This window comes from Anoplopoma fimbria, chromosome 24 (assembly GCF_027596085.1).
Source record: "Anoplopoma fimbria isolate UVic2021 breed Golden Eagle Sablefish chromosome 24, Afim_UVic_2022, whole genome shotgun sequence".
NCBI classification, from domain to species: domain Eukaryota; kingdom Metazoa; phylum Chordata; class Actinopteri; order Perciformes; family Anoplopomatidae; genus Anoplopoma; species Anoplopoma fimbria.
Genome location: NC_072472.1, coordinates 19,112,979 through 19,128,373, shown reverse-complemented (window position 1 = coordinate 19,128,373; position 15,395 = coordinate 19,112,979). Strand labels below are relative to the sequence as shown.

Below are 15,395 nucleotides of genomic sequence, written 5' to 3'. Positions count from 1 at the left end.
CTTCTTTCCAGCTTGACGCCACTCGGTGACGTAGCCTCTATCCCGTGTCTTTTCTCCTCCCTCTGCCAAACTTGCGTCCGCTGTGTCTCCGTTACGTCCGTACGCACCTTCCACGAGCGTCATCAGCATTATAATAGGGGCCTGCAACTCGTGAAACAAACACGACCCACTCTACGTTGATCCAAATGTTGCCAGGTGTATTTATTAAGATCAGCTGTCTTCAAATCAGTTGTGGTCATCACTGTAAATGGAAAAACCATGAAATTCCGACAGGGACTACAATGCTATACGTTTAAAAATATGTGTTGCACTTTTTGTAGCTGCATTTTCTCCTCATATAGCTTTGGTCATTTTAATCTAAAATGCAAAACGATTAACCTAAAACACCAAACAATATAATGTTACTAGCAAATTTCCCCGCTGCGGGACTAATAAAGGATTATCTTAATACTATCAATATCAGAATGGCTGTCATGAAGACATCTTGTTTTAATTATGCCACATGCTTTAGGGGACTGGCGCAGATCAAATCAAAAGAATGGGCTACATGTCCATTACAGCACACATCTATGGAAAATCTAGTCATGCTGTCGGTCTTGTGACACTGAACCGGCTCCCTCCACCACTACACTATTTGGACAGGAGCCAAGGAAGAGGAGATCAGAGGATCACTGCAATGGGATGAGACGGGGAAATAATCAAGGGATAGTAGTTTAGGGGGATAAAAACAGTAGCCTGCAGTTTGCCAGATGCATAATCAAAAAATAGTACCGTCGAAATAATGTAACCTATTACAACAATCAAATGATTTTTCTGGTTAACTGAGAGGCTGCTGCTTCTTGGAATAGGCTGCCCCATGCACTCTCCAACATGCCTGCTAACAGCTGGCACAGAAGTTGTCACGGAAGAGTTGACAACCTTGTCCACTAATTAAAATGAATGGAACAAAAACAGGACGTTGGATGAAAAGAACATGTAGCAGCCCACGGTGTACTTTAGATAAGTCAGTATCTCCCCAAAAACCGAATTATCTCTCTAATTATAGACTAATACACGTTAGTCTAGTACGTTTTAAACCAATAAGCCCTATAGCCTCACTTGTATTCAGGCGTTTGCATGTAGGATATGCAGCGGGCTCGAGGCACGGGACAAGCTTTTGGTGGTGCGCGCATGTGAGGAAAAACTGACGGCAGTGTCACTGCGACCTTGAAGCAAGGTCATTCAGTCTCTGCTGCAGACACTGCAATTCTGCGGGGCTGCATCACACTGCTGCAGAGTCTGCATTATCCTCCTGTTGGAGGCGAAACCGGTCATGCTATATTCATTAGATTCACTCAAAAAAACGAAAAATGTTATTTGCTAGAAACAGTGAGATTCACTGCATTATAAGTGTATAAGTGCTACTGTATTCATCCTGACAGCGAGTCGTCGCCGAGGACATGTGTTCAAGCTGACGTGGGGGGACAGGCTAAACTGTAAACGCCAGCTGGGGTCCCTGGGGTGCTCCTTACAGGAGGTCCTGACCTCAGACAGGTGTCAGCTGATATGCAACATAAATACCAAGACGCCATTGTGCCCGATACACAAATAGCATTGGGCACTGCATCCGTGAGTCATGGATAACATAACTGATAGAGAACAGTCTCCACCTATTCTATAAACACATTGATCTGCGTAGTAGCCTAGTCTGAATACGCTGTGGGTTTAAGGTTTTTCGTTTCAAATTGTCCTATCTGAATATTCTGAGGCTTAATGTCTGTATTGCTTCTTACATATTCGTATTACTAACTGTATTTTGTATTAAGTTTAAAGGGAAAACAATCTAAAACGGGGCATTACGTATTATATTGATTATCAATACAAAGGTCAGGATCTATAAATACGACAGATGTTTCACTGAATTGGAGGTCAGAGCATCATGGCTTGACAATGCCATTAGGCTATATTTTATGGAGTGCCACCCCACTGAAGTGACTAATTCCATAAGTGCAAAGAGGTTTTGTTGAAGATTTCTCCTCCAATGCAGTCATTGGAGGAGAAATTGTGTCCATTTGTGAATTATAGAAAATGTCCTTATAATGGAACAGTTCTAGGATTTGTTTCTAAATGAAAATGATCATTGCAGTCTGTGTTTCTGTCATCAAACCCGGGGTGTGCTAACCTGTATTGTATATACATTTAGTGTGGATTTTCCCTTTAACTCAGGCGTCTCGCCTACATCAGCACTACTAACACTACCCATTATCCGCCCTCTAGTGGCAGCACACCCGGAACTGCAGCAGCGGCACTGATGACGTTACAGCAGCTGAGTGTGTGTCCTCCAGTAAAAGGTCACCCACTGCCACAGCACATCATCACTGCCTGCTCACTTCCTGATCGCAACGCCAGAACGCTGCCTTTACTTTTTTCAGATTTCTAAAGGGCAGATGGACAGTCACTTGGTTTCTGCTCCTTTAAAACACTTTGCTAACTCACCATAAAATTTAGCTTACTCACCGACAAAATGCAAAGTGCAATTTGTCTCATTTCAAATTCATCCAGACACCAACAAACAAATGCACGTTTAGTCAAAAACCTTGGATATATGAAAGTATACTCTGTAAATTAGTCTTGTACTTTCATAGGGAGGGAAATGTGTCAGTGTGCCATCTGCTGGTTGTTTTCAAATAGAGAAAAAAATCTGCATTCATTTACTTAATTAGCGAGGGAGGGGAGTTATCATAAATCACTATCAACTTTAATGTATCAGATATTTTGCAAGATCAGCTTTTCTTTATGACAGGAAAATAAAACTCAGACAACGACAGAACTGCAGATACAGTTTGCTGCTGCACCATGTTTGTCCTTGGTGCCATTTTCAGGTTGAAACACCAAGGTAGAGTTTCCAGCGGAGTATCACTTACATGGATCCACTGTGGAGCGACAGCACATGCTAAAAGGGCCATATTGACAACCTGAAGGGCATTTATACAGTACATCCATAATACGGTACTGTATGTATGCTATTAAAACCTGCAGCACGTCTGGCCTGTCTTGAACAACCTAAACCGGTCTATAGCGATCATCAAAGCCACATGAGCGTTTTGTCATCCTCACCTCCCTATAATAAAGCCTGTATTTCAGTTTACTGACAAAACCATAACAAATGCAGAACTTCATTTGGAAACAACTGATATTGCCTGAACTCAGTTAAAAACCTTATTTGTTTCTATTGGTAGCGTCCTTTTTAGCTGCTATAGAAATCACATATTGTAGCCAGATCCTGGTTTGGGATCTATGTGACACCCATCGTGACTCAGCTCTCACTAATGCAACTTATCATGCTTGTCCCCAGCGTTGTTAGACATGTTGACCTACTTTTTCATGTATGGTGTGCCATTCTTGATGCACCAGGGCACTAACCCAACATGTGATGATAAAAAACCTGTTTGTTCAGCAGATTATCATGTTTCCCAGAAGAGCAAATGTGCTGTAACAGCATGTTTAAACATCAAGTACAGTACTCGTAATAAAATGCTAAACATGCTTTTAAGACGCAATGCAGCTTTTTTAAAAAGATTTTTATTAGATATATGCAGTACAGTAGGATGAATGCGTTTGGCCATCAAAATGCAGATATTATTGTTGAACACAGAATTTAAAAATGTTTTGTAACATACCAAAGATGTATAAGAGCCAGTTTAGTACCCATTAACTTGTTGGCAGGATTCAAGAGTAACTGTCTCAGACCAACACTACCTCTCTTTAACAAGAACATCACACTGCTGTGGCAACTTTCTGACCACAATTTTTTTTTTGTTTGCTTTTCTTGTTTCTTGCTCTTTTTTTTAGAGAAGTAATAGGTAGGGAACCCTCATGTTGAGAGAGTGGTAGTGCATTTCTTTCTTGGCCCAGTAGAGAGCAGTAACTCCTCAGAAAGTAATTGGAACATTGGCATACAAATCACTTCATCCTCTTTGGTTGAGGCAAACACACTCGCATGCTAAGAGCATTAAATGCAAACCACAAGTGGCCAAGGCTTCTGCTGCATGTTTTCATCTTAAGTGTCTGTAAGTAAGCAGTACATATATACAAATAAATTGCTATATTGACAACTCCTTTGTCAGAACATCAACACATCTCATATCTCTCAGGGCGATACTTGTGCTAACGGTGGAGTTTCTGTATTCAGCTTCAATCTTAAGGCTTCACTGGTAGACCTGGAACTGGTTGGGGGTTTCCTCTGGGCTCCTTCTTGTCACGGCTGGACCCGTTGATTTTGGGGCTTCTCTGTGGAACCGGTCTTCTTTGACGTCTCCTTTTGGCCGGCCGAGAGCGTTCACAGTTGGATTTTACTGTATCCAGCAGAGGATCTAAATGCAGTTTACCACTCTGGGCATCTGAAGATTCATCAATAAAGGCAAGGTTCTCCCCAAAGTAGTCCAGAGGCTGAGACAGGTGGGGATCTGGAGGACACTCCTCCTTTTCAGGCTCTGCAGTTTTTTCTTCAGGCACTCGCTCCGTCTGAGTGACCTGAGAGTCTGTTCCTGATCCAGACTCTGATTCATTAGAGGAGGAAGAGGAATAAGATCCGGACTCTGTCTGACTCTCACGTTGCTCTTCTTTCCCCTCAGGGGCCCCGTTAGCTGTCACAGTGTGACCATTGCTGCGAGGGCCGTGGCGACGCTTTCGCCGACGCCGTTTGAAGGGGTCATCGATTTTTCCGGGAATACGAAAATCCACCGACATATTCTGGATGTTTTGAGTCCAGTCAGTGGCGTGGGCTCGGAGCTCCTCCATCTGTGAGAAGAGGGTAAAACCAGAGATGAAGTGGCAGAGACATGACATGATGAAAACAGACATGAGAGGAGGAGAAGTACCTCAGCTCTGGTCTTCTTAGATAGAACTCGAAGCCAGTTACCAATCATTGTCAGGACAGATGCAAAGTAGGCAAGACCCAGCAAGATCCAGAACCAAACCAAGGGCTTGTACCAGTGGTCGCTCCCCTCATTTCCTGAATCCCCTTTGAGAAGATACAAAGACACAGTATACTGTAGCAGTGTGCAAAGGCAACACATTCATTCATCCATTCACTTTGTCTTACAGAGTAAATAAACATTTAAGATAGGAGATACTATATAGCTGATTAGATCATCAATAATTGTTTTCTTACAAGAAAGTAATCCTGAATTATTGATGAGGCAAAGGAAAATTGTCTGTGCTAAGTGAACTTAATGCATTACAACTGACAGTTATATTTATGGATGGCTAATTAAGTCATGCTCATACTCATCTACATATAAATTCAACTAAAAAGCAAAAATATGCAAAAGGCGTGTCAGATATAAACAAATTGGACTACAACGGAAACTATGTTTTCACATCAGCTGCTTTGCACAAACAGTAAATATTTATTGATCTTTCTATTAAATTAAGTTAATTGAAGACCATCTATCAGCTGTGGTCGCAGTTTCACAAGCTTTTCTGAGAACTACAGTGGCCTTCGGGTAACCTAAAAACACGAATAAGCTCTCGAAAGAGCCAGCGTACAGTTTGTCCTTTCTGGGCTACTGTAAAAACATGGTGGTGCAACAAGGTGACTCTGTGAAGGGGACCCACTCCCTGAGTAGATATGAAGGGCTCATTCTAAGCTAACGAAAACACAACAATTCCTAGTTTCAGGTGATTATACACTAATTAAAAACATAGTTATGAATATCATATGCCATTTCTGCTAATAGATAACCCCTAAATGCTACACACTGGTCATTTAAATAAGGGATCTGATCATTTCTGGCACGAGCATGTGGCTGCATCTTCTCTCTCACTCTTTCTTTCTCTTTTCTTGAATACAAAATTAATTTCTTGTATTTCTACAATGACAATGATTAAATACAAGTTATTTGACAGGTGTATAATGTTAAATAATCTTAAATGTTTTGTATTTAGACATGCCTACTGAGCCTAAAAGTAAAATTCCACCTTTGCCATTTCAGAGTCTGTGCACACCACTGCAAAGCTATGTTAAGAAACACGTGGGTAATCAATTACTGTTGCATACCTGCAACATAGTCTCCAAACCCCACTGTTGTCAGGGTGATAACAACAAAGTAGGCCGACTCCAGAAGAGTCCACCCCTCCACCTTTTGGAAAACCAGGATAGGCACGGCGACAAAGAGCAGGCAACCCAGCAGGATGGACAGGACGGCTGAGATCACCCGCACAATGGTTGGACTAACACGCCATTTCTGTCAGCAGGTTGAAACAACACAGTGGCATGAGACAAATGAAGGGAAGTACATGTGCAGTGCAAGCAAAGAAGACATTGGAAGCTCTGTTTAGGGTCTGACCCGGAAGAGAGTCTCTATTTTGGCAACAGCTTTCCTCAGCCCAGTACCCAGATGGTCTCCGACTCCAGCAAGCAGGAAACCAAACATCGGGATTCCAACCAGGGCGTAGAAAATGCAGAACAGCTTCCCTCCTTCTGTCTTGGGAGAGATGTTTCCAAAACCTGTACATGTGGTGTGAGAGGTCAAAGATCAGCGGATTTGAGGACACAAAGTGTAAAGGTCAAAAATGTTACTGATTTCGCTCACAAGTAGCCTTATTGGATCTGAATTTACGTTAGCAAGCTTAATGCTCCTATTGGACACCCACCGATGGTTGTGATGATAGTCCCTGAGAAAAAAAAGGCGCTGGCCAGATCCCATTGGCTGATGAAGGTGTAGTTGCTGCTGGGATCCACACCTGCACCAACGGCCTCCACTACTTCCTGGGATGGTAAAGTACAGAAGAGAGGAGTTTAGTGGTTAGTTCATGAAACAGTTTAGAAATGAATATTTAATTGGATAGTAAAACGAGGGTAGAGCATATTGCACAAACTTGTCTATTAGCCCATCAGTTAGTTAAAATTGCACATGTGATTCATTTCTGACATGTTGAAAGTTTCAGAAGAACAAAAATGAGTGTGAGTTTCTTTTTAATATCCAATTAAATAGTCCAGTAATGCTGTCAATGCTGTAGAAAATGCATTGTCATGGCATCAGCAGCAGGGACAAATAAGTGACTGGTGATTTACGACTGTCACGGCTCCATTTTGTCCTGAGTGTATCGAACCACTGCCAGCACAGATAACAGAATTCCTGATCTAATTATCTGTTTTCTGTCTATTGGTGCTTGAAGACATTTGTTAACTCTGAATTTAAAGCTGAGTATGACAAAGTTGTGATTGAATGTGGTCTCTGCAGACATTATTACTATTAGTAAATTAGAAATTTACAATCCCAGAGGCAGGGCTGTGTCTGGTTGAGGCTGTCTGTTGGACTGGCGCCAATGCATATGCCTGTCCCAACTCATTTGGGAAAATGGATTGATTTCTATTGTTTTTTTACGATTCCAGCTGCGCTCTCGCTTGAAGCTCCTAATTAGTGTAAGCGTGTCCAATGGTTTGCCAAACTAACACAGCGAATCTTGAGTTGTGAAATAAGCTGAACTTCACTAAATGTTTCATTACTCAAGCTGAAAACAGATTATAGTAGGAAGGAACTTATCTATTGAGGACTTGTTGAAACAGCTGACATTGGTTGAGTGAAACCTGACCCACAGTGCTTGTTTAGTAGGAAAACATCTATAGAATTGCTTTGTAACAGCTGCCTGGTTCACTCATGAACAGGATGACTTCCATTTGTTTTTCCTGACAGCACCTAACAATAGATACAATAAATCTTTATACTATTAGTGTATTTCTATTAATACAATGTGGGAAAATTGCACTTGAACCTTATGTATATATATATATGAATAAATCGTGCACCATATATAGGCCTGAATGAAACAATATTTTCTGTATAATAAATTAGGAAATTATTAGAAATCAACTTATTATCAGATATCATTTAATAATCTTTCACAGGAGTCTGTTTATATTATATTATAGATTTTATTTTAAAATTCCCTTTTTCCTTATATCTTTATAGCAAAGCTGTGCATGCTACGTGCCAAGCTGGCTAGCGAGCTAGGAAAGACAATAGCATTAGCAGCTAACATTAGCTGGTTAACTCAGAGTTACCTCTGCAGCATTTTGAATCTAAATGTTCCTCAGAGAAATACAAAGAACGCTGATAAGAGAAACATGTCTTCCTCTGTGGTAGCTCACTACCACTGCTAACATGTGCCGGCATAACTCGTGAGTCGGCTAGCTTCGTAGCATTAGCAGCTTTGGAAAGCAAATGCGTGGGCTTAAAACTCTCAAGAAGTTTAGTTTGCGTACTGTGTTTATTTACAGCAGCAGCATTTGTATTGCTCCAGCTGACATGAGAGTATTGGCTATTGACGGCAACAGGTGTGCTAGTTTAAGAAAGAGCGCGATTGATTCATGTGAGTGGCTGAAAGGTAAAATTCAGTTATCCTGAAATAAATTGATGTAATATAATTTCATAACAATGATGTTTTTTATTATTTGCTTCATATTGCATATAACACTTAAGGGTTCCATATTAAACATTCATTCAATACTAATATTATGAACTATGATAAATATCCTCATTATCCTTCCTGTCTTTTAATTGAATCAGTCAACGGGATGCACCAAAGGAGCACTCCAGATCTCTTATCATCTTCCTTTGCATAATCCAAAACCAAAATGTGACTACCTCTTTTACATTTGTCATGTCCTTCAGTCCCTCTAACCTTTTTCAAATGTCAATGGCTAAAACCGTGATTTACAACTTTCATTCTGGAGCAAGGACAAACCTTAGAATCACAGCGCGGTTGCCAACATGGCTCATGGCGCTCAGCTTTCATGCACTTGCACACACACACTAGAACTGACCCATCCTTACATAGCTGCTCAGACCACACCTGTTATCCAGCCCACAGTACTATACAAATCAGACTGGTCACCCTGATCCACAAAACTGAATCAGTGAGATAAGTTGCATTGTCAAACAAGTTCCAAGTGAATATAAAATGTGAATCAGTCAAGCCAAAATATATTCTTAGCAAGATGTGTTGCTTTCTCTAAGTTTCAGAACCTGATGTAGAGGTAGATGACCAATAGTGAGTGAGAAAATAGTGAGTGATAAGAAAAAGCACACACAAATAATACCATAATAATAAAGAACATATTTTATGAAATTATCAGCTTCAATTTATTTTCAAACATCAGTTTGAAGCTTTTTTTAGTACAAAAGTATCTAAAAAGTTAACTTTTCTTTACACCGCAAAGTCATCTATAATTCTGACCGCTGAAATATTCATGGCAATTAAAGGAATACTAAGGCATTAAAGTCGTTCACAAGTTGTGTTAATATACTTTTCAGTGGCTACTAACCTGGGGGCGAGGACCCCAAAAGGGCTCTCAAATTAAATATATGTTGTCATGAGAAGATCTGCTGTACCTCTATAAGGGTCTGTAGGTCGTTTGGGCCCATGCAGGTAAAGTTCAACAAGAAGTCCCGGCGTGTGTCCATAAGCTGCATGTGCTTTCCCTCCTCTCGCGGAACCTCCAAGGCGCGGAACACCACAGCTCCCAGCACCAAGTAGAGAAGCACCCCCGTGAGGATGCCTAGCAGGGTGGAGCAGCGCATGCCTGCACCTATGCTCAGTCCGAATGCAGGCTGCTGTTTCCCTTTGCCAGCCTCAGCGCTGGTGTGGCCTGGATCCCAGCTGCTGCAGCTGAAACATCAGCAACCACACAAACACAAGGGTTTCAAACTGACGACAGCGCCTCAAAGCAACTCAGACTGTTTACACGTCTGAACATGAGGCATTAAATGGACTCAGGCCTCACCACACAGCTGACATACAATTAGTGAAGCATCCTCGATAAAACGCCAGTCATCTGCCCTGCCTGACATTTTGAACAGATCTGACCGCACAAGTACAAAAACATATACGTTCCATGTCATGAATACAAAGACGGATTCACCCATTGTAGTTGAGTTTACCTGTCAATCCGCCTCAGTTGACCACGCCTTCGTCTTTTCCAGTCCTTCCTGTCACCAGGCCTGAGGATGGAATCCCTGGATCCGTAACCACCGGGGAGCCCGTCCACCTCACACTCCGAGGGAGGGGACACTAGATACAAGCAGAGACACATATTTTCACGTGTTATTCAGCATTCACGGCATTTACGTCAATGATTTTAAATAAGTAGTGAGGATAAACCTCAGTGACAGGCAACAACAAGGTGAAGCTCTCAGGCGTGGCAGTGTCACACACAGAGTTGATGTTCTGGTACCAAATCCACCTATTGTTGTCTTTTCTTTATGGTTATACATTATCTGTAGCCTTCATCTAATCATATGCGCTATGTAAGTCCTTAGTTTGTGATGAGAGACGGTTCAGCTTTGTTATATTCCATCCACACCTTTGTAGAATCAGGGTGCAGAAAACAATTGTAGAAGAAGATGTATTTCCCATGATGCAGATCAGCATTTGCAGAAGAAATATAAATAAGTGCAGGTTCCTCCAAATACATCAGATATGGACTTCCGAGATTGTTGTATCTTTGTAAAAGCAGGAGCTCTAGATTTCTAGAAGTGAAACCTGGTTCAGTAAGATGATGTTGGTCATTGTCGTCTTAAACCAAGACGCATTCTCATTTAAAACTGAAGCTGGAGCCAAGGCTCTGCACTGAGATGCAGCTTCGCCATGATGAAGTTGAGAAACTGATCGATGTGTCCGACAATCCTTTAGTCCCCAAATTTCAGAAATGATTTAAGAGGATACGATTTTTATAATTTGGACCAGTAAGCCTGCCATTTCCAATTCACTCTGCACCGCTGGACTGCAAGCCAGAACAATAAAACCAGCTCCTTAAGATCTGTGACTGCAGCTCTTTAGTCAGCAGATCTGATGAAACTAGAGCAATAAACTGTCAAAGGGTGACAAAATATACACTCCACAGTTTTACAGCTGCTGGGAATACACAAAGAAACTGATCACTTCCCAAAATTAGCAAGATACAGCCACAAGTTAGCAGAGTAACTCATTCCTATATTGGTAAGACTCAATTAAATAGCTGGTTCTTAGGGTTTACATAGGCATATACAAAGAGACCAATACAACAATATGTGTGATTATCCATGTGAGTAACATTATATTAGTAGTTCATAATTTTTTCAAAGAAAACAATGGTCCACTTCTTTTTCCAACACAAAACTATTATTGAAGTAAAAAAAAACATGCATACCTACCACATAATGCAACACCGAAAGCCAGACAGATTAAACACCACTAGACAAAAAATAAACTGTAGTACGGCTTGCATTAAATGCCAACAGTGCTGCTGCTGCTGCTACCGAGCCATAGCTGTGGTGATCCAATTTTATTACCACTTAGGGTCCCTCCTGGTCCGTACAAAATGTATGGTACCGACCGACGCGGCAGAGAGTCCAGCCCATGTGTGCTTACCTTAAAATGAAGGATCATAAGAATCCTGTGTAGCAGTCGCCTCATGCATGGTGTTTCATGAGTTCAGGCTGCTGCATACAGCGAGGTGTGTGTGTGTGAGCATGAGGGTGTTTGTGTGTATGTGTGTAGGGGTGGGGAGGGATGCTGTTGCTGAGCACTAAAGAGAGGTAAAAGATACTCAATCAAACTGACTTCATATAGAGAGTGAGAGAGGGAATTAAAGAGGCAGGGAGAGAGAGCGAGAGAGCAGCACAGTTGAAGGTGGAGAGGAAGATGGAGTCAAGTTTTGGTTCTATTCAGTTTCTTCAGACTTCAGTTAGATCTCTTTTTTTATGTACTAGGTAAAGATCTAATTATATGATGACATTATATGAACACATAATGCAGCTTCATTTGCTTCAGTCTGTACGTAGAATTTTTCATATTCCCTAGTTTTCTCAAGAGTTAAAATGAATGTCCAGTGCAGTAGCAGCTGTAGTCATATCAATACGTCTGTGGGATCAATGTTTGAGATTCATTTAGATCTGACTGCAGACTCTGCAGGGAGAAGCCAAGCTCAGCTGCCTTTCACCCTGCTCTCAGTATCCAATCCTCAATACAATTTGCTTGACAGAACTGCTGCTGATCTTTTTTCTTTCTGTGTGTGTGTGTTTAAAGGGGTGGGAATAACGTTTCATAGGTGGATGTTTGTATGTTACTCCAAATCTGTAGGGTTATTATTCTAGGATACCTAACTATATCTGGCAAAAAGACTGCTGATGAATCTTAGCCTTAGGTACATTTACATTTATTTGAATTGTGAAAATTGTCCCTTTTCAAACAAACAATAATTAAATTAAATTAAGTTCTATGGTTACTATTAAAAAGTCAGCTTAATCATACAGTAGTATAGTTTGAATGAATGCGGGGATTTTTGTTCTCTTTAAACACTGATTGTCTTCATCCTCCCATACTGTGAACTGCGGCCGCTTCAGGGAACAAATATTAAATCAATAAAAATTCAAGTTTCAGCATAATTTAACAAAATAAAGTCTACAGTCATGCTTTTTTGAGGCTGCATTTTGACACAGCAGCGCTTTGAACGAAATGCTATCAGCATGCTAACATGCTAACTATAACAATGCTAATATGCTGATGCATACGGTTAAACATATCATATATAACATATATAATGTTGCGTTACTGTCACTCAGAATATTTTGCAGTATTTACTGTTATTTTAATGTACCTTCACTAAACTAGTTTAAAGAAACTACTATCACCTTCATAAGAAGACTAGTACAAGAGGAAATGTAGGATACATTTTGTCTGGGTGGCACAGACTGAAAACTAAGATCACAAAGTGAAATGGCTAATTTTGTGGGCGAGGTTTTTGTGCGTTGCCTCCTGAGTGTATCGCTGTTGTGGCTGCTGACCACAAAGGATGTGTGGAGTCATATCCACAGCTGCTAGGATGATGTTGATCAATCAATACTCAGTCAAACAAGACATCTCCATTCAATAAAATTCATCCTAATCAGGAGCGGAAAATAACTAACTTTCTGCCAGGGTCTTCAGTAGAGCTTCCAGGAAGGAAAGGGCAACATGTGCCAGGGCAGTATATCAGGCTGAGAGGGGTGGACAGAGTTTATGTTCAGAAAGGAACTTGGACTTGGAATCGGAGGTATTACAAGTAACAGTACAAGGTCAGTGCAAAATGATTTAACGTGGCACCCAGACAGTAGCCATATATATACATATATATATATATATATATATATATATATATATATATATATATATATACATATATATATATAAGACAACATGTTTCTGATTTAAAAAATGAACAGAACTGCACCTGATTTGTATTGATACAGATCAAAAGCCACTGTCAACCCATGTTCGTGTAGCATTCTTGTATTATGGTTATTAAATTCACGCTATATTCAGCGAGCAAATTCATCAAAGTGGATTCCGTGAATATTTTTTTATTTTATTTTTCTGTGGACTGGAGTAACAGCTGTTCCCATATTTGTTACTCATAAAAAAGCCTTTATGGAAATGGTAAGAAAAAACAGTTTTGGGAACTGACCCTATGTTGCTCTATTGATCAGCTGATCAGCACATCTGCAGATCAATCACATCCGATTGAATGAAATGTTTTTATATGCCCTCCTGAGCAGGAGATGTTTTCTTTACTCTTTACAGGAACCGAAAGGAGTGAGGTTTTATACAACATTAAAATTAAAAACATAATTTTAATATAAAGGATTTTTAAAAATGTTTGATCAAGGGAAAGACTGATAAACTGTACAATCTGTACTTTATTTTTGTTGCTGTAGGGCATTCAGTGTACATTTAAAATGTACAATATCTGACCTACACTTAGTGCACACTGATGTGTTTTTTACTAATTTAGTGTCACCTTTTAACAATGTTAAGTGTAGCAAACAGATGTTCGTGTATCACCAACTGGTAATTGAGTTAACACACTATCGTATTTGGATTGTGTTGTAAGTAACAAATGATAAGCAGACACCGGTACATTAACACTGTATTATAGCAATGCACTAGACAAGTACACTATGTCATAATGCATTCTGATGCATCTGTCACAGGGGTATATGTTAATCATGTTAAGATAGAACTTGAATCATCGTTCTCCATATTTCCTTGCAAATTCTTTTTGCTTGGTCTCTACTTGCTGAGTTGCGCAATTGGATTTATTCCATGCACTCACCTAATAAACTGTTAAATACATTTAGCTCCTCCAATTCAATCTGTGTAAGAGCTGCAATTCTCTCTGTTCTTACGAAAACTGAACACAGTCCAACCCCAGTGAAACAGGTGTCTTATTGCTACGTACATTAATCATGACACTGCAGAATGAGGAAGGAAGAAAAGGAATGATGATTTATAAATGCCGGGATCAATGTTAATCAGAGAACTCAGTGGAATACACAAGGAGAAAATATGACGACCTTGGTAGTTTTTGCGTTGCTCACACGTTTCCCTCCGACTGCAAAATCATAGTCAGGAAAACTCAACTCAAAGGTCATGCTGATATCAAAAATGTATATAATTGGATCTCTATATTACCTCCACAATCCCTTCTGAACACCACATAAAAGAAGATCTGCCTTCACGTTCATCAAACTCCTGGTCACACATGCAAAGAAATGAGAAAATCTAAAAATCCTTACTTCTCGTTGGTCGATGGCTTCAATTCCAGGTGTCCTTTTAATGTAAAGTATGATTTAGCTGGCAGTGTAAAGGTAAATGAATTAACATCCAGCCAGTGGGGGGGATAAAAACCAAGACAGATTTTGGAAGGAGATCTGACGAGGGATGACCATCTGAGAAGTAACTACACTTGAATAAAAGGCTCAAATTGATTGACCTGATGATAAATGTGCTCTCAATTACGAGTAAAGGAAGGTGGTATTAAAGGAGAGGGAGGGAGGGAGGGAGCCGACAGAAAACGCCAGGGGGGAGGAGGACTACACTGCTATTATGAGCACTTTATTTTCAATTAAGCCTTCTTATGTCTACTGTAAGCTCACTTTGTGCCATATCTGATGATGCAGGGACTTCTTGGACTGGAAATTGATTGGTTAGCAAACGTCTGCAACTTTGCTCATTTAACGGGAGGTGCACTTTCGACCTTCAGAAAATAATATTTTTTTACAACAAAGGGCATCAGCACAAAAACAAGTCTTCTTATGAATTAAATCAGGTTCCTATGTTTAAAGGAAAGTAAGTAATGTTTTGATACTCTATCAGAATTTGTAGTAATTGCCTGTTAAGTTGTATACTACTAACCTCTACATTATTAATCCAAAAGCACATAGGACATATATCCATTAGGTTTAAGCAGAATACAAGAGGTGGTAATGTGTGGAACCACAAAATGTTCAATGATTAATTATATTTTCATATTAACAGTTTTATTGGAGTCTAAATTTTCTAATTGAATATTGCATTTTCTTTTCATTTAGAGTCATTGTTTATCAACAGTG

General features: G+C 40.1%; 1 protein-coding gene across 1 annotated transcript; it reads right to left on the bottom strand.

Annotated features, from left to right (window-relative positions):
* Nucleotides 1–4,179: 4,179 nt before the first annotated feature.
* LOC129113942 (potassium channel subfamily K member 4) lies at nucleotides 4,180–9,566 on the bottom strand. The gene is made up of 6 exons (XM_054626428.1): nucleotides 9,378–9,566; nucleotides 6,637–6,751; nucleotides 6,330–6,490; nucleotides 6,041–6,227; nucleotides 4,860–5,002; nucleotides 4,180–4,779 (listed from the first exon to the last, which is right to left on the bottom strand). Exons 1-6 carry the CDS (start codon nucleotides 9,564–9,566, stop codon nucleotides 4,180–4,182), a joined length of 1,395 nt encoding a protein of 464 aa, XP_054482403.1.
* Between the last annotated feature and the right edge of the window lie 5,829 nt (nucleotides 9,567–15,395).